The sequence below is a fragment of the Scyliorhinus torazame genome, chromosome 6 (genome assembly GCF_047496885.1).
Source record: "Scyliorhinus torazame isolate Kashiwa2021f chromosome 6, sScyTor2.1, whole genome shotgun sequence".
NCBI classification, from domain to species: domain Eukaryota; kingdom Metazoa; phylum Chordata; class Chondrichthyes; order Carcharhiniformes; family Scyliorhinidae; genus Scyliorhinus; species Scyliorhinus torazame.
Genome location: NC_092712.1, coordinates 106,669,064 through 106,692,603, shown reverse-complemented (window position 1 = coordinate 106,692,603; position 23,540 = coordinate 106,669,064). Strand labels below are relative to the sequence as shown.

Genomic DNA, 23,540 nt, shown 5'->3' with positions numbered 1-23,540 from the left:
GTGCTGCCCCAAATCTGGACCATAACTTTTTAAAGATGTTGCATAAAGATCGATTTGTTCCAGGAGTGATAATATCAGAAATGCGACTTTGTTATTTTATAAACAAACTTTATTAAAAGAAAACAATAGTGAAATTTTTAACCTTAACACAAACAGATTACATGCAGTTTCTTAACCTTAACACGCTAGTTTCTATTAAACAACACAGTAACAAAACATCCAGCTCTCATGCCATTTTCCCAGGCAGACAGAAGCAATATCGGTACTTGCATTTATAAAGCAATCTTTCTTCTGGTAAGGACACTTTTTCCAAACCCTGCCTTGGTCGCAACTTTCATGACCTCCTCGGTCGATTTCCAAAGCCTTCACCCCTGTTACTGCAAAACAGCATTCCTTCTTTGTCTCTCTCTAAACTCCACCCAGCATCTCAAACAAAAGTTCTCTTCTGGCTTGAATCCATCAGTTATCTAGGCTGTCGGATTGCCCACTCCGATTTATACAAAATAACTGAGCCATGCTATTGATAGGCAATTAACCTTCCATTAACGGACAAAGAGGCCATCGGACTCTGTAATGGGCTAGTAGCTGGTTAGACAGAATGGTCCCGAAGAACGATGGATCTGGGACATCATGTGCATTCCCACGAATGAGTTTCAGTTTGACTGGGACAATGTAACACAGTATGGGTGTATCCGTCTTACTTTGTGCCAGCTGGTGTGTTTCCCCCTCAGTCTGTTTAACTCCTAAATTGCCTGCTACATTGGGGTCTCATTTCTGGACCCAATTTCTGAATATCTCCCTTGCATAACACTTCCTAACAAAAGGCAATGACCAAAAAGGCGAAAAAGTATTTATGAAAATGTATTTTGAGCTGTAGTGAGTTGCTAGGTGGGGGGAGGAGTTGTGAAAGCATTTTAATTGAAGTAAGCAACTTAGTTTTAGTCCAGAAGAATACAAGTATGCTTACATTAACACTGCAATGAAGTTACTGTGAGAAGCCCGTAGTCACCACACCACAGCCCCTGTTCGGGTACGCAGAGGGAGAATTCAGAATGTCCAATTCACCTAACAAGCACATCTTTCGGGACCTGGAGGAAACCGGAGCACCTAGAGGAAACCCACTCGGTCGGAGAACGTGCAGAGTCCGCACAGACAGTGCCCCAAGCCGGGAATCGAACCTGGGACCCTGGCGCTGTGAAGCAACAGTGCTACCCACTGTGCTACCATGCCGCACAAGTGTTCCTTTGGAAAAACATCAGCATGGATTTGTTCTGCGGAGTTGTGGATTGTACTTCTGTTTCAAGTGAAAGCACTTTCTCAGTTTGGGAATATCTCCTGGATTTTTATGGTTAAGAATCTATAAGGGCTGGTGTCAGAAAAAATAGTTGTGTATCTTTGATAAAGACTGAAATTATTTTGTAATATTTCTTTTTAATTATGTTTATTTTATCTTGTGTTTAGGTTTTATCTTTTCTTCCTTTTAATAAACATTTTAACTTTTAAAAACTTTATTATTATTGGAGTTCTGTACCTTTTGTGTTCAGTAACTTTCCCTCTTCATTTCTACAATACAGAAAAAAGTACATTTAGCTGAGCGGAATCTCAATCTAAGATCTGTCTTGTTCAGGATTATCAGGAAGTTCTGAAGAAAAATCTTATTGGATTGGGGGTTGGGGGGCAGTAATTCAGCAGCCGAGGGCGGGACGGTAGCACAGTGGGCAACACTGTTGCTTCATAGTTCCAGGTTCCCAGGTATGATTCTCAGCTGGGTCACTGTCTGTGCAGAGTCTGCACGTTCTTCCCATGCCTGCGTGGATTTCCTCCGTGCTTCTTCCACAGTTCAAAGGTGTGCAGAGTAGGTGGACTGGCCATGCTTAATGGCCCTTAGAGTCCAAAAATGCTGGGTGGGGTTACTGGGTTATGGGGATAGGGTGCAGGTGTGGGCTTAAGTAGGGTGCTCTTTCCAAGGGCCGATGCCGACTCAATGGGCCGAATGGCCTCCTTCTGCACTGTAAATTCTATGTAATCTATGAGATAGGTACTCAGTGGCAGGTGGGTTACCACTACTTTAAGCAGATCTACAGGCCCTCGCTATGCTGCCAAAGACCACTCTGTAGAGGGATTCCCATGTTGAAGCACCCTCTCTGTTACTTACCATTCACTTCAGCCCACCGCTCCCCTTGAGCTGAAAGGCCCTCTTGCTTTGAGACCCTACTCACAGCCTTTAATTGTCTCCATGTCAATGAAAGAGACATGCAGTCAAAAAGTGATTGTTTCCCCACGGGGGGTAGGTTTGGGAGCAGGAAACAGGCCACCTCCAAAGCAATAATTCTGCCCATTGTCTTCAAAGCGCAGGAAAAACAGGAAGGAAATTAGAAGAAAAATCACCATTAGATTGACTTACGGAAAACGTATTTACGTTCAATAGATAAATCTATAGAATGGATTAAAATTATACACAAACACGTGCATACCCACTAGGAAGACTTAAATGGAGGCGAATGCAAAGTGTGACTCACAAATAAAAACAAATTCCTTCATTGAAAGATTTAGACAGCAGTATCTCGCTAAATGTCAGAAAGACCAAGGACTGGTCATCAACTTCAGGAAGCGCAGCACAACACACACTCCCGTCTGCATCAATGGCTCCGAAGTGGAGATGGTCGATAGCCTTAAGTTCCTGGGGGTCACCATCACCAACAGTCATTCCTGGTCCACTCACATTGATGCAACAGTCAAGAAAGCCCAACAACGTCTCTACTTCCTACGGATGCTAAAGAAATTCAGCATGTCTGCATGGACCCTCACAAACTTCTACAGATGTGCGATAGAGAGCATCCTATCCGGCTGCATCACAGCCTGGTATGGCAACTAATCGGTCCAAGATCGCAAGAAACTGCAGAATGTGGTGAACTCAGCCCAACGCATCACACAAGCTTGTTACCCTCACATTGATTCTGTCTACACCTCCCGCTGCCTCAGGAAGGCAGACAGCATTATCAGAGACCCCTCCCACCCAGGCATTGCCTTCTTCCAGACCCTTCCATCAGGCAGAAGGTACAGAAATCTGAAGACCAGCACATCCAGACATAGGAACAGCGTCTTCCCCACATCCAGAAGACTCCTCGGACTGATCTATTCCCTGTAAGAACACTATTCACGATGCCCAATATTGCTCTTGCTCGTGTATTTGCTTTGTTTGCCCCTTGATCCGCACTGTAACCAATCACTGTATGTCGATGTACCATTTAAAAAAATATATATATTTTTATTCTCCTCCTTTTTCACATTTTCTCCCGCATTTACACCCATCAACAATAAACAATAATCAGCAACAGGTATGTCAATCCCCATAACAATAACGATACCATCCTCCCACCAAACCCCAAACATCAGCCCGCATGTTTACATAAACAAATGCCAAAAAGGAATAATGGATTACCCATAGTCACCCTTAATATACACAGCCCCCCCCCCACAACCATCCCCCCCCCCCAACTAATGTTCGATGTTATCGAGTTCTTGAAAGTGCATAATAAATAGTGCCCATGATTTGTAGAACCCTGCCGAGCTTCCCCTCAGTTCGAACTTAACCTTCTCAAGGGTCAAGTATTCCAACAGGTCCCCCCGCCATGCCAGGGCACTGGGTGGAGAGGCTGCTCTCCATCCCAGCAGGATCCGCCTTCGGGCGATCAACGAGGCGAAGGCTATGATATCTGCCTCCGCACCCGTTTCCAACCCTGGCTGGTCCGACACCCCGAATATGGCCTCCCAGGGACCAGGGTTCAGTTTCACACGCACCACCTTGGAAACTACCCTAAACACCTCCTTCCAGTACTCCCCTAGTTTTGGACAGGACCAAAACATATGAACGTGATTAGCGGCACCCCCCCCCCCCCCCCCGCAACGCTCACACACATCCTCTACTCCTTCAAAAAATCAGCTCAGCCTCGCCCTCGTGAGGTGCGCTCTATATACCACCTTCAGCTGTATCAGCCCCAACCTCGCACATGAGGTGGAGGCATTCACTCTCCGGAGCACCTCACACCAGACCCCCTCCTCAATAACCTCTCCCAGCTCTTCCTCCCACTTTGCTTTGATCCCTTCCAGTGGTGCCTTATCCTCTTCCAAAATAGCTCCATACACCGCTGACACTGCCCCCTTCTCCAGTCCCCTTGTCGTCAACACCTCCTCCAGCAATGTGGAGGCCGGTTCCTCTGGGAAGCTCTGTATCTCCTTCCTGGCAAAATCCCGAACCTGCATGTACCTAAACATTTCCCCCTGCTCCAGCCCATACTTCGCTTCCAGCTCCCTCAATCCTGCAAACCGACCCCGAAGAAACAAATCTTTTAGCGTCTTAATCCCCCTCTCTTCCCATTTCCGAAAACTTCCATCCCACCTCCCTGGCTCAAATCTGTGGTTCCCCCGAATCGGCATTTCCGTTGACCCTACCGCCAACCCGAAGTTGCCTCCAGATTTTCAATGAAGCTATTATTACCGGACTCCCTGAGTATTTCCCCGGAGCTATCGGGAGCAGCGCTGTTGCTAGGACTTTCGGTCCCAACCCCCTGCACAAACTCTCCTCCGTTCTGACCCACTGGGAATCAACCCCTCTGACCCAGCTCCGCACCGTCTCCACATTCGCCGCCCAGTAGTAGTACAACAGGTTCGGGAGACCCAAACCCTCTGCCTGCCTTCCCCTCCGTAGCAGCACCTTTCTTACTCTGGCCACCTTTCCTCCCCATATGAACAAAGTAATCCTTCCCTCAATCTCCCTGAAAAAAGACTTTGGCAGGAAAATTGGTAGGCATTGAAAAATAAACAGGAATCGCGGCAACACATTCATTTTAACCGCCTGTACCCGACCCGCCAGTGACAGAGGAAGGCCATCCCACCTTGCCAGATCAGCTTTCACTCTCCACACTAAACTAGTGATGTTGTACCTGCGAAGCCTCCCCTATTCCCGGGCAACCTGCACCCCCAGATACCTAAAGTGAGTCCCTGCCCTTCGGAATGGCAGCCCCCCCACCCCCGGCCGAGTCGCCACAAAATACTCACTCTTGTCCAGGTTCAGCTTGTACCCCGAGAAAGACCCAAATACCCGCAGTAGCTCCAATATTCCTCCTATCGACGCACTCGGTTCCGACACATACCAGCAGCAAGTCGTTGGCATATAAGGACACCCTATGCTCTATCCCCCCCCCCCCCGCACTATTCCTTTCCATGCTCCCGAACTTCTCAATGCGATGGCCAACGGCTCAATCGCAAGTGCAAACAGCAGGGGGGGACATAGGACACCCCTGTCTCCTCCCACAGTGGAGAGAAAAGTATCTTGAACTGATATTGTTTGTGCGGACACTCGCCTTCGGCTCCTTATATAGTAGCTTTACCCAGTTCACAAACCTTGGTCCAATCCCAAACCGCTCCAGCACTGCCATCATGTACCCCCATTCTACCCGATCAAACGCCTTCTCGGCATCCAATGCCACAACTATCTCTGTTTCCTTCCCTTCCACCGGTGTCAGAACGACGTTCAAAACCTTCCTAATGTTCGAAAACAGCTGCCTCCCTTTCACGAACCCCTTCTGATCCTCCCCTATCACCTTCGGGAGGCACTCCTCCAGCCTACCCGCCAGTACCTTCGCCAACACTTTTACGTCCACATTCAGAAGTGATATGGGCCGATGCGACCCACACTCCGAAGGATCCTTGTCTTTTTTTTAGCAACAGTGAAATCGATGCCTGCCCCAAGGTTTGCAGCAACACCCCCTTCCCTATCGCCTCCTCAAACATCCCCACCATCAGGGGTGCCAACCTATCCATGAATTGTTTATAATATTCCACCCGGAAACCCATCCAGCCCTGCCACCTTCCAATCGCATCCTTTATCTCCTGCTCCACTATTGCTCCTTCTAATGTAGCCCTGTCCCCCTCCCCTAGCCTCGGGTACTCCAACCCATCTAGAAATTCCTGCATCTCACGGTCTCCCCCGGGTGGCTCTAACTTGTACAACCTCTCATAAAACTCCTCAAAAACCTTGTTAATCAGCACTGGAGCCACCACCAACTTCCCTGCCCTACAAAATGAAATGAAATGAAATCGCTTGTCACAAGTAGGCTTCAATAAAGTTACTGTGAAAAGCCCCTAGTCGCCACATTCCGGCGCCTGTTTGGGGAGGCTGGTACGGGAATTGAACCGTGCTGCTGGCCTGCCTTGGTCTGCTTTAAAAGCCAGCGATTTAGCCCAGTGTGCTAAACCAGCCCCTGGTTTCCCTTATCCCTCACCTGAAGAATTTCCCTTGCCGCTGCCTCCCTCCGGAGCTGACCTGCTAACATATGCCCCGCCTTATCTCCATCTTCATGAACTGCACCCCTTGCTCGTCTCAGTTGGCGCACCGCCTTCCTGGTGGACAGTCGGTCGAAGTTCGCCTGTAGTTCCTTCCTCTTTTCCAGCTTTGCTGGGTCCCCATCTTCTGCATACCTCCTATCTACCTCCAACATCTCATCAATTACCCTCTGCCGCTCCAACCTCTCCTCTTTGACCACCCTGGCCTTAAACAAAATTATTTCACCCCTCACCACCGCCTTTAGAGCCTCCCAGACGACTGCCTTCGACACCTCACCCGTACAATTGAAACCTACATAATCCTTAATTACCTTTTCAATTTTCCCACAGAACACTTGGTTCCCCAAAAGCCCCACATCCAGTTTCCACCCCGGTCTCTGCGCTGCCCCCTTCTCCAGCACCATATCCACCCAATGTGGAGCGTGATATGACACTGCAATTGCAGAGTATTCCGACCCCTTGACTCCAGCCAGCAAAGGTTTTCCCACCACAAAAAAGTCGATCCGCGAGTATATCTTATAGACCGCTGAGAAAAACGAGTACTCCCATTCCCTTGGGTGCAGGAACGCCCAAGAGTCCACCCCTCCCATTTCCACCCCCCCCCCCCCCCCCCCCCCCCCCCCCCCCCCCCCCCCCCCCGATGGGACCAGCCAGAACGGCCGTGAACTGTCCAACCTTGGCTCCTACACCAAGTTCCAGTCCCCCACCACAATCAGCTCATGCATGCCCAAGTCGGGAATGGCCCCAAACATCTTCCTCGTGAATCCCACATCGTCCCAATTGGGACCGTATACACTTAACAGCGCCACTAATCTCTCCTCCAGCGCCCCTGGCACAATCACATATCTACCCCCCTGATCTGCCACCACCTTCTCCATCTGGAAGCGTACCCTTTTGCTGACCAACACCACTACCCCTCGAGCCCTTCCATCAAATCCAGAGTGAAACACTTGACTAACCCAGCCCTTTTTAAGTCTCACCTGGTCCTTCACCCTTTCCTGCAGCACTGCTACATCAGCTTTCAAACTTTTAAGATGCGCAAGCACCCTTGACCGGACCTCCTAGCCCTCTCACGTTCCACGTGACTATCCTTACTGGGGTCTCTCACCCCCCCCACCTTTCTTATCCACCATCACCATACCACCGGGCCCTGCCCGATAAGCCTGACCCGCCCCTGTCCATTGTTAACATCGAACCCCTTCCCCCCCCTCCCAAGAACCCCCCCTACAAAAACAACCCCCAACATCCATCCCTTCCCCCCCTCTCGCACGCCTCGTAGGCCCATTGAAGCCTGCTATCCAGACTCCAACGTCCGCAGCCCTCCTCTCACCTCGCCCCCGTTCACTAGCTGACTTTAGTTAGCTAGCGTGGGTGGCTCCCCCCGCCAAGACATCTCACCCCCTTCCACCCAAACACCAAAACACACGCAACAATCCAACCCCGACAATTCACTAACATAACATTTAACTGTCGCAACACAGAACACCATTAACTTGAACTCTATAACAATGCAAAGAGAAGTAAATTGCAATGCAAATCAGTAAAAAGAAAGTTGTAACCTTTATACATTTTCCAGCTGCTCAAACACAGTCCACAGTCTCTCTTCCAGTTCCGCTCTTCACGTCTGTCCCAAGCCTTCTGCCCTCACAAACGCCCCCGCTGTCTCAAAATAGAAGTCTTTGGCGTTATATATTACTCTCAACTTCGCCGGGTACACCATACCAAATCGCACCCCCTTCTTGTACAAAGCTGCCTTCACTCGCCCAAACGCCGCTCGTCTTTTTGCCAACTCCACCGTCAAGTCATGGTAGATCCGAACCGCAGCACCATCCCACAGCACCTCACGCTTCTGCTTCACCCAGCTTAATACCTTCTCCTTCGTGCAAAACTTATGGAAGCAGATAATTACTGCCCTTGGCAACTCGTTCACTTTGGGCTTCGGCCTTAATGACCGATGAGCTCGGTCTAGCTCGTACAGGGTGGGGCTCTCACCCTCCCCCATCAGCTCTGCCAACTTCTTAGCGAAGTATTGCGTTGGCCTTGGGCCCTCTGTCCCTTTGGGCAAGCCCGCAATTCTCAAATTGTGCCGGCTTGAGCGGTTTTCCAAGTCTTCCAGCTTTGCTCGGAGTCCTCTGTTAACCTCCACCACCCTCCGCAGCTCGTCCCCCATTGATGTGATCCGTGTCGTGACACGGCCTCCTCCACTTCCTTCATCTCCTCGCTCTGCTCTCTTACCTCGGCTGATGCTTTTGCCACCGCCACCCTCACCGGGCCGATTGCCTCCTGCACCAACGACCGCCGTCTCCTTCCTCAAGGCCTCCATGTGCCTCGCAAACTGTTTTTCCAGCTCCACCGCCATCACCTTGGTCATCTTCGCCACCGTAAGTAGTGCGGCCCTGCCTTGCAGCTCGGCTTCCGCCATCCTGTCAACACTTTTGCTCGTCTTCTCCTTCAGCGGCGAACCCGCGTTTCCTCCTTTCTTCGACGCTGCTCTTCGCATCATTTAGCGGCTTATTGTTTTTTATCTTCATTCTTTTTTCCTCTCCCCCTTCACCCTCCTGTCCTTCATCAATCTGAGTTATTCTTTTTTTGAAAAAAAAACTTTTACCAAACTTCCTTAAACCTTCTTTCTTTCTCCTCTGCATTCACCCAGAGCTCCCCTGGGACCAGGCTTCAGCCTTCTTTCTTCCTCCTAGGTGGGAGCCATCCGACGTGGAGCACCCTCCCTACATAGTGCCCTGGCCTCGGGCCTGCTGCCTCAGCCTCCTCGTAGCTCCGCCCCCGCTGCTGACCTCGACGCCGCGATGGGCCCAGCGCCTCAGCCCCTGCCGCCCAACACCCGCGCGGGGTTCTTCGCCGGTTGGCTGCTCATGACGGCCCCAAAGGCCGGCGATAGTCGGGGGGGTACGCGAAGACTTGGGGATTTCCCCGAAATCGTCGCAAATCGCAGTCACCGCCGGGAGCTCTAGTTGCTGCGGCCAACCTGCTCGCCCACGCCACCGGAAGCGATGTACCATTTGTCAATATACTCTGTCGATTATTCTTTTTGTCTACTATGTACGTACTGTGTACGTTCTCTCGGCCGCAGAATAATACTTTTCACTGTACTTTTGGTACATGTGACAATAAATCAAATCAAATCAACTGTGTGTGGCATAAAACATTACTTCGAAATGCAAGTTAACAAGAATCGAGGGAAAACACTCCACTGGTTAGAGTCATACTTAGTACAAAGGAAGATGTTTATGATGTTGAAGGCCAATCATCTCAGTTCCAGGACATTGCTGCAGGAGTTTCTCAGGATCATGTCTTCTGCCTACCATCTTCAGCTGCTTCATCAATAATCTCACTTCCACCTTAAGGTCATGATGTGGAGATGCCGGCGTTGGACTGGGGTGAGCACAGTAAGACATCTTACAACACCAAGTTAAAGTTCAACAGATTTGTTTTGATTCACTAGCTTTTGGAGCACTGCTCCTTCCTCAGGTGAATGAAGAGGTCGGTTCCAGAAACATATATATAGACAAAGTCAAAGGTACAAGACGATACTTTGAATGCAAGTCTTTGCAGGTAATTAAGTCTTTACAGGTCCATATGGAGCAACTGGAGAAAGGGATAATCACAGGTTAAAGAGGTGTGAATTGTCTCAAGCCAGGACAGTTGGTAGGTTTTCAAAACTCAGTCCAGATAGTGGGGGGTGAATGTAATGCGACATGAAACCAAGGTTCCGGTTGAGGCCGTACTCATGTGTGCTCCTTTCCTGCAGTGTATGAGGTAGACAACGTTGGCCGAGTCGCACGAGTATGTACCACGTACCTGGTGGATGGTATTCTCACGTGTAATGGTGGTACCCATGTCGATGATTTGGCATGTCTTGCAGAGATTGCCATGGCAGGGTTGTGTGGTGTCGTGGTCGCTGTTCGAAGGCTGGGTAGTTTGCTGAAAACAATGGGTTGTTTGAGGTTGCGCGGTTGTTTGAAGGCAAGTAGTGGGGGTGTAGTGGGGGTGTGGGGATGACCTTGGCAAGATGTTCGTCTTCATTGATGACGTGTTGAAGGCTGCGAGGATGATGTTGTAGTTTCTCCGCTCCGGGGAAGTACTGGACGATGAAGGGTACCTTAGTCAGAAATGGGATGTTCGCCGATGATTGATGAGGATAGTACAGTTGACGTGGTCTACATGGACTTTAGCAAGAGTTTAGATGAGGGGCCATATAGCAGACTGTTTGGAAAAATAAAATCCATTGAACCAGGGGAATGTAACAAACTCGATTTCGGCGGCAGTGGAGCTGGCTGGTTAGTCAATTTCAGCAGGAGCTGAGAATTTTTTTTAAAAAAATTAATGTTTTAGGCGGGAACAGGATGTCGACCCGCGGACGTCCCTCACCAATAAATTCTGGTGGAGAGGAAACCCGAGACACTACACGTGTAGTGTCTCCCACCCGCCCTCCTCCTCTAACCTAATAATAAAACCCATTGGTCTGAGGTAAGTACCATATTTTATTATATTATTATTATTTTTTATAAAAAATTTAATTTAGTTGTTAGCCAGATCTTGGTAGAAAGTTAGAGGAATGGCAGGGAAGGGAGTGCAATGTTCCTCCTGCAGGATGTTTGAGGTGAGGGATGCAGTTAGTGTCCCTGCTGATTTTACCTGCAGGAAGTGCTGCCATCTCCAGCTCCTCCAAGACCGAGTTAGGGAACTGGAGCTGGAGTTGGAAGAACTTCGGATCATTCGGGAGGCAGAAGGGGGTCATAGATAGCAGCTTCAGGGAATTAGTTACACCAAAGATTGGAGATAGGTGGGTAACTGTAAGAGGGACTGGGAAAAAGCAGTCAGTGCAGGGATCCCCTGTGGTCGTTCCCCTGAGAAACAAGTATACCGCTTTGGATACTTGTGGGGGGGGGGGGGGGGGGGGGGGGGGGGGAGACTTACCAGGGGTAAGCCATGGGGTACGGGCCTCTGGCACGGAGTCTGTCCCTGTTGCTCAGAAGGGAAGGGGGGAGAGGAGCAGAGCATTAGTAATTGGGGACTCTATAGTCAGGGGCACAGATAGGAGATTTTGTGGGAGCGTGAGAGACTTACGTTTGGTATGTTGCCTCCCAGGTGCAAGGGTACGTGATGTCTCGGATCGTGTTTTCCGGGTCCTTAGGGGGGAGGGGGAGCAGCCCCAAGTCGTGGTCCACATTGGCACTAACGACATAGGTAGGAAAGGGGACAAGGATGTCAGGCAGGCTTTCAGGGAGCTAGGATGGAAGCTCAGAACTAGAACAAAGAGAGTTGTTATCTCTGGGTTGTTGCCCGTGCCACGTGATAGTGAGATGAGGAATAGGGAGAGAGAGCATTTAAACACGTGGCTACAGGGATGGTGCAGGCGGGAGGGATTCAGATTTCTGGATAACTGGGGCTCTTTCTGGGGAAGGTGGGACCTCTACAGACAGGATGGTCTACATCTGAACCTGAGGGGCACAAATATCCTGGGGGGGATATTTGTTAGTGCTCTTTGGGGGGGTTTAAACTAATGCAGCAGGGGCATGGGAACCTGGATTGTAGTTTTAGGGTAAGGGAGAATGAGAGTATAGAGGTCAGGAGCACAGATTTGACGTCGCAGGAGGGGGCCAGTGTTCAGGTAGGTGGTTTGTAGTGTGTCTACTTCAATGCCAGGAGTATACGAAACAAGGTAGGGGAACTGGCAGCATGGGTTGGTACCTGGGACTTCGATGTTGTGGCCATTTCGGAGACATGGATAGAGCAGGGACAGGAATGGATGTTGCAGGTTCCGGGGTTTAGGTGTTTTAGTAAGCTCAGAGAAGGTGGCAAAAGAGGAGGAGGTGTGGCGCTGCTAGTCAAAAGCAGTATTACGGTGGCGGAGAGGATGCTAGATGGGGACTCTTCTTCCGAGGTAGTATGGGCTGAAGTTAGAAACAGGAAAGGAGAGGTCACCCTGTTGGGAGTTTTTTATAGGCCTCCTAATAGTTCTAGGGATGTAGAGGAAAGGATGGCGAAGATGATTCTGGATAAGAGCGAAAGTAACAGGGTAGTTATTATGGGAGACTTTAACTTTCCAAATATTGACTGGAAAATATATAGTTCGAGTACAATAGATGGGTCGTTTTTTGTACAGTGTGTGCAGGAGGGTTTCCTGAAACAATATGTTGACAGGCCAACAAGAGGCGAGGCCACGTTGGATTTGGTTTTGGGTAATGAACCAGGCCAGGTGTTGGATTTGGAGGTAGGAGAGCACTTTGGGGACAGTGACCACAATTCGGTGACGTTTAAGTTAATGATGGAAAGGTATAAGTATACACCGCAGGGCAAGAGTTATAGCTGGGGGAAGGGCAATTATGATGCCATTAGACGTGACTTGGGGGGGATAAGGTGGAGAAGTAGGCTGCAAGTGTTGGGCACACTGGATAAGTGGGGCTTGTTCAAGGATCAGCTACTGCGTGTTCTTGATAAGTATGTACCAGTCAGGCAGGGAGGAAGGCATCGAGCGAGGGAACCGTGGTTTACCAAGGAAGTGGAATCTCTTGTTAAGAGGAAGAAGGAGGCCTATGTGAAGATGAGGTGTGAAGTTTCAGTTGGGGCGATGGACAGTTACAAGGTAGCGAGGAAGGATCTAAAGAGAGAGCTAAGACGAGCAAGGAGGGGACATGAGAAGTATTTGGCAGGAAGGATCAAGGAAAACCCAAAAGCTTTCTATAGGTATGTCAGGAATAAGCGAATGACTCGGGAAAGAGTAGGACCAGTCAAGGACAGGGATGGGAAATTGTGTGTGGAGTCTGAAGAGATAGGCGAGATATTAAATGAATATTTTTCGTCAGTATTCACTCAGGAAAAAGATAATGTTGTGGAGGAGAATGCTGAGCCGCAGGCTAATAGAATAGATGGCATTGAGGTACGTAGGGAAGAGGTGTTGGCAATTCTGGACAGGCTGAAAATAGATAAGTCCCCGGGACCTGATGGGATTTATCCTAGGATTCTCTGGGAGGCCAGGGAAGAAATTGCTGGACCTTTGGCTTTGATTTTTATGTCATCATTGGCTACAGGAATAGTGCCAGAGGACTGGAGGACAGCAAATGTGGTCCCTTTGTTCAAAAAGGGGAGCAGAGACAACCCCGGCAACTATAGACCGGTGAGCCTCACGTCTGTAGTGGGTAAAGTCTTGGAGGGGATTATAAGAGACAAGATTTATAATCATCTAGATAGGAATAATATGATCAGGGATAGTCAGCATGGCTTTGTGAAGGGTAGGTCATGCCTCACAAACCTTATTGAGTTCTTTGAGAAGGTGACTGAACAGGTAGATGAGGGTAGAGCAGTTGATGTGGTGTGTATGGATTTCAGCAAAGCGTTTGATAAGGTTCCCCACGGTAGGCTATTGCAGAAAATACGGAGGCTGGGGATTGAGGGTGATTTAGAGATGTGGATCAGAAATTGGCTAGCTGAAAGAAGACAGAGGGTGGTGGTTGATGGGAAATGTTCAGAATGGAGTAGTCACAAGTGGAGTACCACAAGGATCTGTTCTGGGGCCGTTGCTGTTTGTCATTTTTATCAATGACCTAGAGGAAGGCGCAGAAGGGTGGGTGAGTAAATTTGCAGACGATACTAAAGTCGGTGGTGTTGTCGATAGTGTGGAAGGATGTAGCAGGTTACAGAGGGATATAGATAAGCTGCAGAGCTGGGCTGAGAGGTGGCAAATGGAGTTTAATGTAGAGAAGTGTGAGGTGATTCACTTTGGAAGGAATAACAGGAATGCGGAATATTTGGCTAATGGAAAAGTTCTTGAAAGTGTGGATGAGCAGAGGGATCTAGGTGTCCATGTACATAGATCCCTGAAAGTTGCCACCCAGGTTGATAGGGTTGTGAAGAAGGCCTATGGAGTGTTGGCCTTTATTGGTAGAGGGATTGAGTTCCGGAGTCAGGAGGTCATGTTGCAGCTGTACAGAACTCTAGTTCGGCCGCATTTGGAGTATTGCGTACAGTTCTGGTCACCGCATTATAGGAAGGACGTGGAGGCTTTGGAGCGGGTGCAGAGGAGATTTACCAGGATGTTGCCTGGTATGGAGGGAAAATCTTATGAGGAAAGGCTGATGGACTTGAGGTTGTTTTCGTTGGAGAGAAGGTGGTTAAGAGGAGACTTAATAGAGGCATACAAAATGATCAGGGGGTTAGATAGGGTGGACAGTGAGAGCCTTCTCCAGCGGATGGAAATGGCTGGCACGACGGGACATAACTTTAAACTGAGGGGTAATAGATATAGGACAGAGGTCAGAGGTAGGTTCTTTATGCAAAGAGTAGTGAGGCCGTGGAATGCCCTACCTGCTACAGTAGTGAACTCGCCAACATTGAGGGCATTTAAAAGTTTATTGGATAAACATATGGATGATAATGGCATAGTGTAGGTTAGATGGCTTTTGTTTTGGTGCAACATCGTGGGCCGAAGGGCCTGTACTGCGCTGTATTGTTCTATGCATACAAGATTGGCTCAGTAGCTGGGAACAAATGGTATTTGTTGATGGCCATTTTTTCAATGGGAAGGTTGTTTCTAATGGGGTGCTGCCGTGTTCAGTTCTAGTTCCCTTGCTTTTTGTGGTGAATATTAATGATTTGGGCCTAAATGTAGGGGGGGGGGGGGGGGGGGGGGGTGGTCATCAAGATGTTTGCAGATGACACAAAATTTGACTGCATGGCTGATAGTGAGGAGGAGAGGTGTAGATTGCAGGATGATATCAAAGGGGTCAGGTGGTCAGAAAAATAGCAAAAGGAATTAAACCTGGAGAAGGGTGAGGTCAAACAAGGCACAGGAATACACAATGCATGGGAAGATAGTGAGAGGTGTGGCGGAAGTGAGGGACCTTGGAATGCATATCCACAGATTCCTGAAGGTAGCCGGGCAGCTTGATCAGATGATTAAAAAGGCCTTTATTGTCAATGCATAGAATAGAAAAAACAAATAACAAAGAAATGTACAGCTCAGGAACAGGTCCTTCGGCCCTCCAAGCCTGCGCCGACCATGCTAACCTAAAACCTTTCACATCTCCGGAGTCAGTTTCCCTCTATTCCCATGCTATTCATGTATTTGTCAAGGTGCCCCTTAAAGGTCACTATTGTTCCTGCTTCCATCACCTCCTCTGGCAACGGGTTCCAGGGACCCACTACCCTCAGTATAAAAAAGCTTCCCTCGCTCATAAGAGCAGGAAGGTTATTCTAGAACTATATAAGACACAAGTGAGGCTACAACTTGAATACTGCAGTTAGGTTCACCTGACTACAGAAAGGATGCCATTGCACTAGGTATAGAAGAAATCATGAAGAATTTGCCTAATTGCAAAATTGCAGCTATGAGGAAAAATTGGATAGGCTGGGGTTATTTTCCTTGGAAAAAAAAAAGGAGGCTGTAGGAAGATTTGGTTGAGGTATACAAGGTTGTGGGGGGGGGTCTGGATAGACTGGGTCAGAAGGACCTATTTTTCATAGCAGAGAGGTCCATGACCGGTGCAGGGGTGGGGCATACCCTGGTAGAAGAAGGCAGATGTGAAAAAGCCTTTCACCCGAAGGGTGGGAGGACTCTGGAACTCGCATCCTAAATAAGTAATAGAGGCAAAAAATTCAACTAATTTAAAAGGTATCAGGGATGTAGGAAGAGGGCGGGGGAGTGGCAATATGTGAATTCCCCCACCCCCCCTTAGGAGACTGCATGGGCATGATTGGCTGAAAGACCTTCTTCTGTGCTGTACCAATTCTATTCTATGATTCAGAATGTTCAGTGCCATTTGCAACTCCTCAGTTACTGAAACTGTCCATGCCAATAGGTAGCAAGACCTGCACAACATTCAGGCTTGGGCCTTCTTATAAAAGTATTTTACAGCATATGGTGTAAGGCCCCTTCCTGTTTGTTCTTGTTTATATCCTTATTTCCCCTTTCTTTTATATCTGCCATTACATTTTTGATCCATGGATGGTTTATGGACATAGGTCTTTAAGGAAAGTGACCTGTGTCTTTAAATTGAGGCTTATGCTGGTTTGGACAAGTTGTGGACAGGCTGGCACCAATGACAGAGATTGGGTGAGTCTCGGTTTGATTGATTTGGCTGATGGCCAATGAATTGGCCCAAAAGGGCTGTGTTCTGCCTGCTAACAGGTGTTGATTGGATCGATTCCCATTGAATAATGGTTTAGAGACGTAAAGATCTTTCGGTTTCGCTTTGGCAGCTAAGGGAGAAAACCTCTCTTTTTCCCCCACACTATTTTCTCCAAAGATAACCAGCTAATTCTCACCAAAAGCCACTGTGGGAACCAACTCGCTCTGTAGAAAAGGCTGATGCAAGCAGAATCCAGAACCTGATAACTCTCTATGCAGAACAGGCTGATGTGAAGCCAGGGGCCTCTCCTGGAAAAACTGTAAGATGTTGCTAACTGCAAGATCATTACAGGCTGTAAACCAGAGAGTTTAATCCACGCTCATATGGTGAAGAATGTGCACCAAAGAACTCATCATCTGAAGCAGAGACTCTATGTTTTGACTTTAATCCTTATTCTTACCCCTTTCCATCCCTTGGTGTTTATCTGTCTTGTGTGTGGGTCCAGGGTGGGGCAGTTAAAGGGGGAGTCAGGTATTAGTGTGTTGTTAAACAGCTGTATTTTCTGCATTTTTCATATTTGTTCTTGTTATAAATAAATAGTAATTGTGTTGAAACTTACAAACCTGGTGACTGTAATTATCGGACAGCCAAGGGTCAAACACTTTGGGGTAGTTTTATAAGAATTATTGGTTAATTCAATGGTGTTGTGACTTGGGATGAGTGAGGCTGGAATTGACCGCACATTTGCCCAGGGTGTCATAACACTGGGCATCGCAGGCTAGGGCAGCAATTTATTGCCCATCCATAACTGCCCTAGAAATGGTGCCGGTACACCCACAGTGCTGTTTGGGAGGGAGTTCCAGGATTCTGACCCAATGACAGTGAACAAACGGCAATATATTTCCAAGTCAGGATGACGTGTCGCTTGGAGGGGAACCTGTAGGTGGTGGTGGTCTCATGCATCTGCTGCCCTTGTCCTTTTAGGTAGTCATGGTCACAGGTTTGGAAGGTGCTGTCAAAGTAGTCTTGGAGAGTTGCTGCAATGCATCTAATAGAGGTACACACTGCTGCCACTGTGCATTAGTGGTTGAGGGAGTCGATGTTGGAGGTGCTGCCAATCAAGCGGACTGCTTTGCCTTAATGGTTCTGGAGTGTTGTTGGGACTGCACTGATTCAGGCAATTGAGGTGTATTCCATCACATCCGTGACTTCTGCCTTACAGAATGTCGTCGGGCTTTAGGGAATCAGGAGGCAAGTTACTCGCTGCAGAATTTCCAGCTTCTGACCGGATCTTGTAGCTACAGAATTTATATGGCTCATCCAGTACAGTTTCTTGTCAACGGTAATCCCCAGGATATTGAGAGTGAGGGAATTAAGAGATGGTTAGGGTTAAGCCAAGAGGAGATGGTTGGATTTTTTCTCTCTTGGAGATTGCCATTGCCTAGCACTAGCTTGGCATGAATGTTACTTGCCACTTATTAGCCCAAGTCTGATTGTTGTCCAGGTCTTGCTGCATATGGGCACAGACTGCTTCAGTCTCTTACCTCGGGAGTTCAGCTCTTCTGTCAACGTTGGATCACATGTTCAGCCGCATGAAGATCCACAGCAGAAACCCCTGACCCTAGGTAATTGTCACCCTTGAATGGAGGGATAGCTGACATGCACACTTAGCACACAAAAGGTATAACATAACATACATAGGTGTTACCTTCTATTGAATTGTTGAAGTGTTTTCCCCACTGGGCATAATGTATGGATCCACCTCCAGCCCAGGGAAAGCAGATAAGTCTGAAAAGAGCTTCAGGTCTTTTATATAGGCAGTTCACTACTTTATCCATTTCTGTAACATAATACACAATTCTTAAAATAAAGATTTGATTATCCCATAAAATTCGATCACTACATTTCAAGTTTAGAGATTTTGTGCTGCAATTGTTAAAAAAATGTGGGTGTCTAGTTCAAATCTTATTTTATATAATGAATTCAAGGTCAGAAATTTAAGAAACATTGGGCAAAAGTTCAACATATAATTAGCAACGGGGGAGTGGTAGCATAGGGGCACTACTACTAGATTTGTAATTCAGGGACCTGGAATAATGGTCCAGACAGGAGTTCAAATCACACCACAATAGCTCTGGGAATTTAAATTCAATTCATTGAATAATTTTGGAATAAAAAAAAACAGGATATCAAACTACCACTCCCTGATTACAGAATCTCAGAACTTTTACAACACAGGAGGCCATTTGGCCCATCATGTCTGCACCGGCTGGTCAAATGATAAATTTACTTGGTGACATTCCCTCAGCTCCCTGTAACCCTGCCCATTCTTCCTTTTCATTTGTCATGTTCAGCAGCCATATACCAACCCCGAAGAAACACTTTTGTATCTTTCCCTTCAGCCCGAAAAAGAACCATTCGCTGCTATCATTTAAAAAAAAAATGGAGTCAATTTTGTATCCACACAGCCACGTTTCAAGGGCTTCAATTTTACTAACGAGCTGTGACACTTTTATCAAGTGTCCGTTTGTAAAGTCCGCATGCACACACTGCCAACCAGACTACTGGCATTACTTCTCCTGGTTTTGATGAAGTTGAAAAGTTAGCCGTTCTGTTTTCTGTCAGCGGATGCTTCCTGATCTCCAGCTTTCTGTTTCTAATTCCGCCACATCCTGGGGTTTTTTTTTTGTATATCCTGGTGATTTATTTATTTGCTTTTTTTTCTCACGTTTGGTCGGCGTGCGACTTTATAAGGCAACGTATTCATAACGCGATGGAAACATTTGTCCAGGACACAATGGAGTTTAAGTCCAGGGTGAACAAGGGATACACAGGCGGAGTGACAGATACAAATATCGGTAACATTGTGAATTGGCCGGCCAGCCTACCAACCTCGAGGAGAGCGGCTACGCTGCGCGCGAAGCCGGCTGCAGCAGCAGTTGAAGGATTTACCAGCGCTGAGCTGCTGCCTCCTCCTCCGTCCACTGGGATCTTCCTCTTCTCGCACTAGCAGCGGCGCATGCGCGGCGGCCAGATGATGGGCAGTTCTTTCCAAACCCCAGGGAAATATTCCCCAGAGAGAAAGTCCATCAATCTCAAATCAAGACATAGATTATAAAATATAACGGGGACAAGATATCGGGCAATAAAATTGCACCCAGGATTGGAAACTAACTCTAGCCCTCAGCTGAGGGATGAGTGATTTGTATTTTCCCACCAGTGGACCAAACGTATAAGCTGTTGAAAGGTTTGGAGTTGCACTTGTTTTTAAACTAATTTATATTGATTACAGCGCCTTTATGCAGAAATAACTGCAGACACACAGCCTGGTTGCTGAGGGTTTAAAATACATCAAAATGGGTGACATTTTTAAGCAGAGTGAATTGCACTGAACGCTACAACTCCCACAGCGCCAGCAGCGGGCTACGAATGTTGGCGATCTCGCTGGCTCGTGCTAGCTGCCTGCGGGGCGGAAGTCCGGTTGCCTCCCCCGCCTGCGAACGGGACGGAAGTGCTAGCCGGCCTGCGGGGGCGGAAGTGTCTGGCCTGCGGGGCGGAAGTGCCGGGAGAGTGGGGGAAAGCTCACCGCCTCCATCAGGTGGGGGAGGGGGGGAAAGTGGAGCATTGGAGGAGGAGCCGGTCCTCTGCTCGGAGCAATCCTGTTGACACCAAAAGGCAGTGAATAAATCATTCGTTTTCGAAAATTTTCTTTTGCTTTCATTTACCGACTGAAATTAGCTCCGGAAAGCCTAAAGTAAGTTCTTAACCTGAGAGCATTGAGATAAGAACCGCTCCTCTGTGTAGATTATCGATGTGCTTCTCGGGGATTAGTAAAACATACCAGCTGTGTGTGTAAATATATCGACACATTAGAAATCTTGTGCATATTTCCTGTTGTCACCATTTTGGTCACCTATTCATGTGTTAAAAGGGGATTCCTGGATGCAAACCGGTTCCAGGCATTTGGGCTGCAGCCAGAAAGTTGTGGGTTCAAATCCGCTCTGAAGGCGTAGGAGTCCTCAACCAGGACTCGCACCTCAATGAGGGAGTGCTGCATTGTCAGAGGTGTCCTGTTTCTCCTGAAGATGTTACACTGACGCCTGTCTGCCCTCTCTGGAGGTAAAAGTCAAAGGTCCTCTTGATAGTGTTTGAAGAAGGTCAGGGGAGTTCTGCCCAGTCTCCTGACTAGTGCTTCCTTCGCCCGACACCTGAAAACTAGCCATATGTTTAATTGCCACTGGTGAAACTTTCTGCTGTGTTTTCTCCAGTTCAGCAATGGCCCCCGCACCTTCGAAGGTGCATCATCGACCAGTACTATATAATATCAGCAAATTACTATGAATGCTGGAATCTGAAACAAGAACAGAAAATACTGGATAATCTGAGCAGGTCTGACAGCATCTGTGGAGAGAGGAGGCAGCTAACCTTTTGAGTCTGGATGACTGTTTGTCAAAGGGAATTTATTCTTCATTGAACATAGAAGATACAGTGCAGAAAGAGGCCATTCGGCCCATCGAGTCTGCACTGACCCACTTAAGCCCACACTTCCACCCTATTCCCCCTAACTCAATAACCTCTCCTAACTGTTTTGGACACTAAGGGCAATTTAGCATGGCCAATCCACCTAACCTGCACGCCTTTAGACTGTGGGAGGAAACCAGAGCACCCGGAGGAAACCCACGCAGACACGGGGAGAATGTGCAGATTCTGCACAGACAGTGACCCAGTGGGGATTCGAACCTGGGATCCTGGTGCTGTGAAGCCACAGTGCTAACCACTATGCTACCGTGCTGCCCGACCTTTAATGAACCCGACCTTTCAGGACTGAGTTTAGACAGACATTCACTCATTGCTGGCATTGATAAATTTGTAAAACTTGAGTTACTTCTCAGAAATAAATTACCATTTCATGGACTGAAATGGGCAAATATAGCAAAGGATAAGTCGTGTGCTGTAAATATTTCTGCCCTGATGTGCAGTCCTCCTGCACCTAAACTGAATGCAATGGACTGGCTGAAAATCGATAACACTTTCTCCAAAAAGCCAGTGAATGCAATGTTATAGTCACAATATATTTACATAACCCAGTTGAGTTGACTGTGATGCCAACACTGAATGATTAACATTGCCATATAACCTGTGTTAGCCTTGAACTCTTTCTGAATGCTTTTCTGGATAACAGGGAATAGAAGTTGAAATTAGAAATATTGGTATTTTCTTTTCTTTTGATCTCACGTTTAGCTGCTGATTTTCTAATCGATCTTTCTGCCTAATGTACAATTCCTCCCATGCCATGAATTAAGAATCTTCCACCATCCATCTATTGGGGATGCCTCTGCCAGTTCAGTGTGTAGATATTCTGAGTCATGTTGATATTAATAAAGAGGCGGTGTTGGGCATCTTGAAAAGCATTAAAGTAGATAGGTCCCCAGGACTTGATGGGATCTACCCCAGAATACTGCGGGAGGCAAGGGAGGAAATTGCTGCAGCCTTGACAGTAATCTTTGTACCCTCATTGGCTACAGGTGAAGTTCCAGAGGACTGGAGAGTAGCCAATGATGTTCCATTGTTTAAGAAGGGCAGCAGGGATAATCCAGGAAATTTTATGCCGGTGAGCCTGATGTCAGTGGTAGGGAACTATTGGAAACGATTCTTAGAGATAGGATTTACTCACATTTGGAAACAAATGGACTTATTTGTGATGGGCGGCATGGCTTTGTGAAGGGGAAGTCGTGCCTCACTAACTTGATTGAATTTTTCGAGGAAGTGACAAAGGTGATAGATGAGGGAAAGGTAGTAGATGTTGTATACATGGAATTCCGTAAAGCCTTTGACAAGGTACCTCATGGTAGACTGATACAAAAGGTGAAGTCACATGGGATCAGAGGAGAGCTGGCAAGTTGGATTCAGAACTGGCTTGGGCACAGAAGACAGAGGGTAGCAATAGAGGGCTGTGACTAGCAATGTTCCACAAGCAGCAGTTCTGGGGCCTTTGTTGTTTGTGGTGTATATAAATGATTTGGAAGAAAATGTAGCTGGTCTGATTAGTAAATTCGCAGACGACATAAAAATTGGTGGAGTTGCGGATAGTGAAGAGGATTGTCAGAGGATACAGCAGGATATAAACTGGTTGGATCTTGGGCGGAGAATAGGCAGATGGAGCTTATCCGGACAAGTGTGAGGTAATGCACGTTGGAAGTTCCAATGCATGTAGGAATTACACATTAAATAGTAGACTTCTTGTGAGTACTGACAGGCAGAGAGATCTGGGCGTGCATGTCCATCGATCACTGAAAGTGGCAACGCATGTGGATAAGGTGGTCAAGAAGGCATACGGTATGCTGGCCTTCATCGGTTGGGGCACTGGATATAAAAATTGGCAAGTCATGTTGCAGCTGTACAGAACCTTAGTTAGGCCTTATTTGGAATATTGTGTACAATGCTGGTCGCCACACTACCAGAAGGGTGTGGATGCTTTGGAAAGGGTACATAAGTGGTTTAATAGGATGTTGCCTGATGGTCTGAGTTATAAAGAGAGGCTGGATAGGCTGGGACTTTTTTCCCTGGAGCGTAGGAGGCTTAGGGGTGATCTTATAGAGGTCTATAAAATAATGAGGAGCATCGATAAGGTATATAGTCAACAACTTTTCCCAAAGGTAGAGGAGTCTAGAACTGGAGGGCATAGGTTTACGGTGAGAGGAGAGTGATACAAAAGAGACCAGAGGGGACATTTCTTCGCACAGAGGGTGGTGAGCATCTGGAACAGACTGCCAGAGGCAGTGGTAGAGGCAGGTACAATTATTTCCTTTAAAAAACAGATAGACAGTTACATGGGCAGGGTGGGTATAGAGGGGTATGGGCCCCTCTATATGCAGGCAAGTGGGACTAGCTTAGTGATAGAAACTGGGCAACATGGACCAGCTGGGCCAATGGGCCTGTTTCAATGCTGTAAACATCTATGACTCTATGGAATGAAATGTTGGAGGGATTTTAAATGAGGATAAGGATTTTGAATGTGCTACACTGGGGTAAGGTAGGAGTTTGTAGGGTTGTGTGTGTGATGGGGGGCTTAGGTTGCACAGAGAATCCATGGGAGTGATGGGAAAGAAA

The 23,540-nt window shown here is 47.6% G+C and overlaps 2 protein-coding genes across 5 annotated transcripts in view; one reads left to right on the top strand and one right to left on the bottom strand.

The window, feature by feature from the left end:
* olah (oleoyl-ACP hydrolase) overlaps nucleotides 1–19,485 on the bottom strand; it is a 46,466-nt gene extending 26,981 nt beyond the window's left edge. The window contains exons 1-2 of one of the 2 annotated variants that reach the window (XM_072508654.1): nucleotides 19,323–19,485; nucleotides 18,139–18,270 (exon numbers count right to left, since the gene is read on the bottom strand). In XM_072508654.1, coding sequence (XP_072364755.1) covers nucleotides 18,139–18,268 — 130 coding nt within the window. In that variant the 5' untranslated portion in view covers nucleotides 18,269–18,270; nucleotides 19,323–19,485. Of the gene's footprint in view, nucleotides 1–18,138; nucleotides 18,271–19,004; nucleotides 19,292–19,322 lie in introns of those variants that run through there. The other variant, XM_072508655.1, reaches the window with a different exon arrangement.
* Nucleotides 19,486–19,593: 108 nt separating this feature from the next.
* crot (carnitine O-octanoyltransferase) overlaps nucleotides 19,594–23,540 on the top strand; it is a 60,049-nt gene continuing 56,102 nt past the window's right edge. Inside the window, exon 1 of one of the 3 annotated variants that reach the window (XM_072508651.1) lies at nucleotides 19,594–19,677. The gene's annotated coding sequence lies outside the window, so the exon portion shown is untranslated. Of the gene's footprint in view, nucleotides 19,678–20,020; nucleotides 20,185–23,540 lie in introns of those variants that run through there. The other 2 variants (XM_072508650.1, XM_072508653.1) reach the window with 2 other exon arrangements.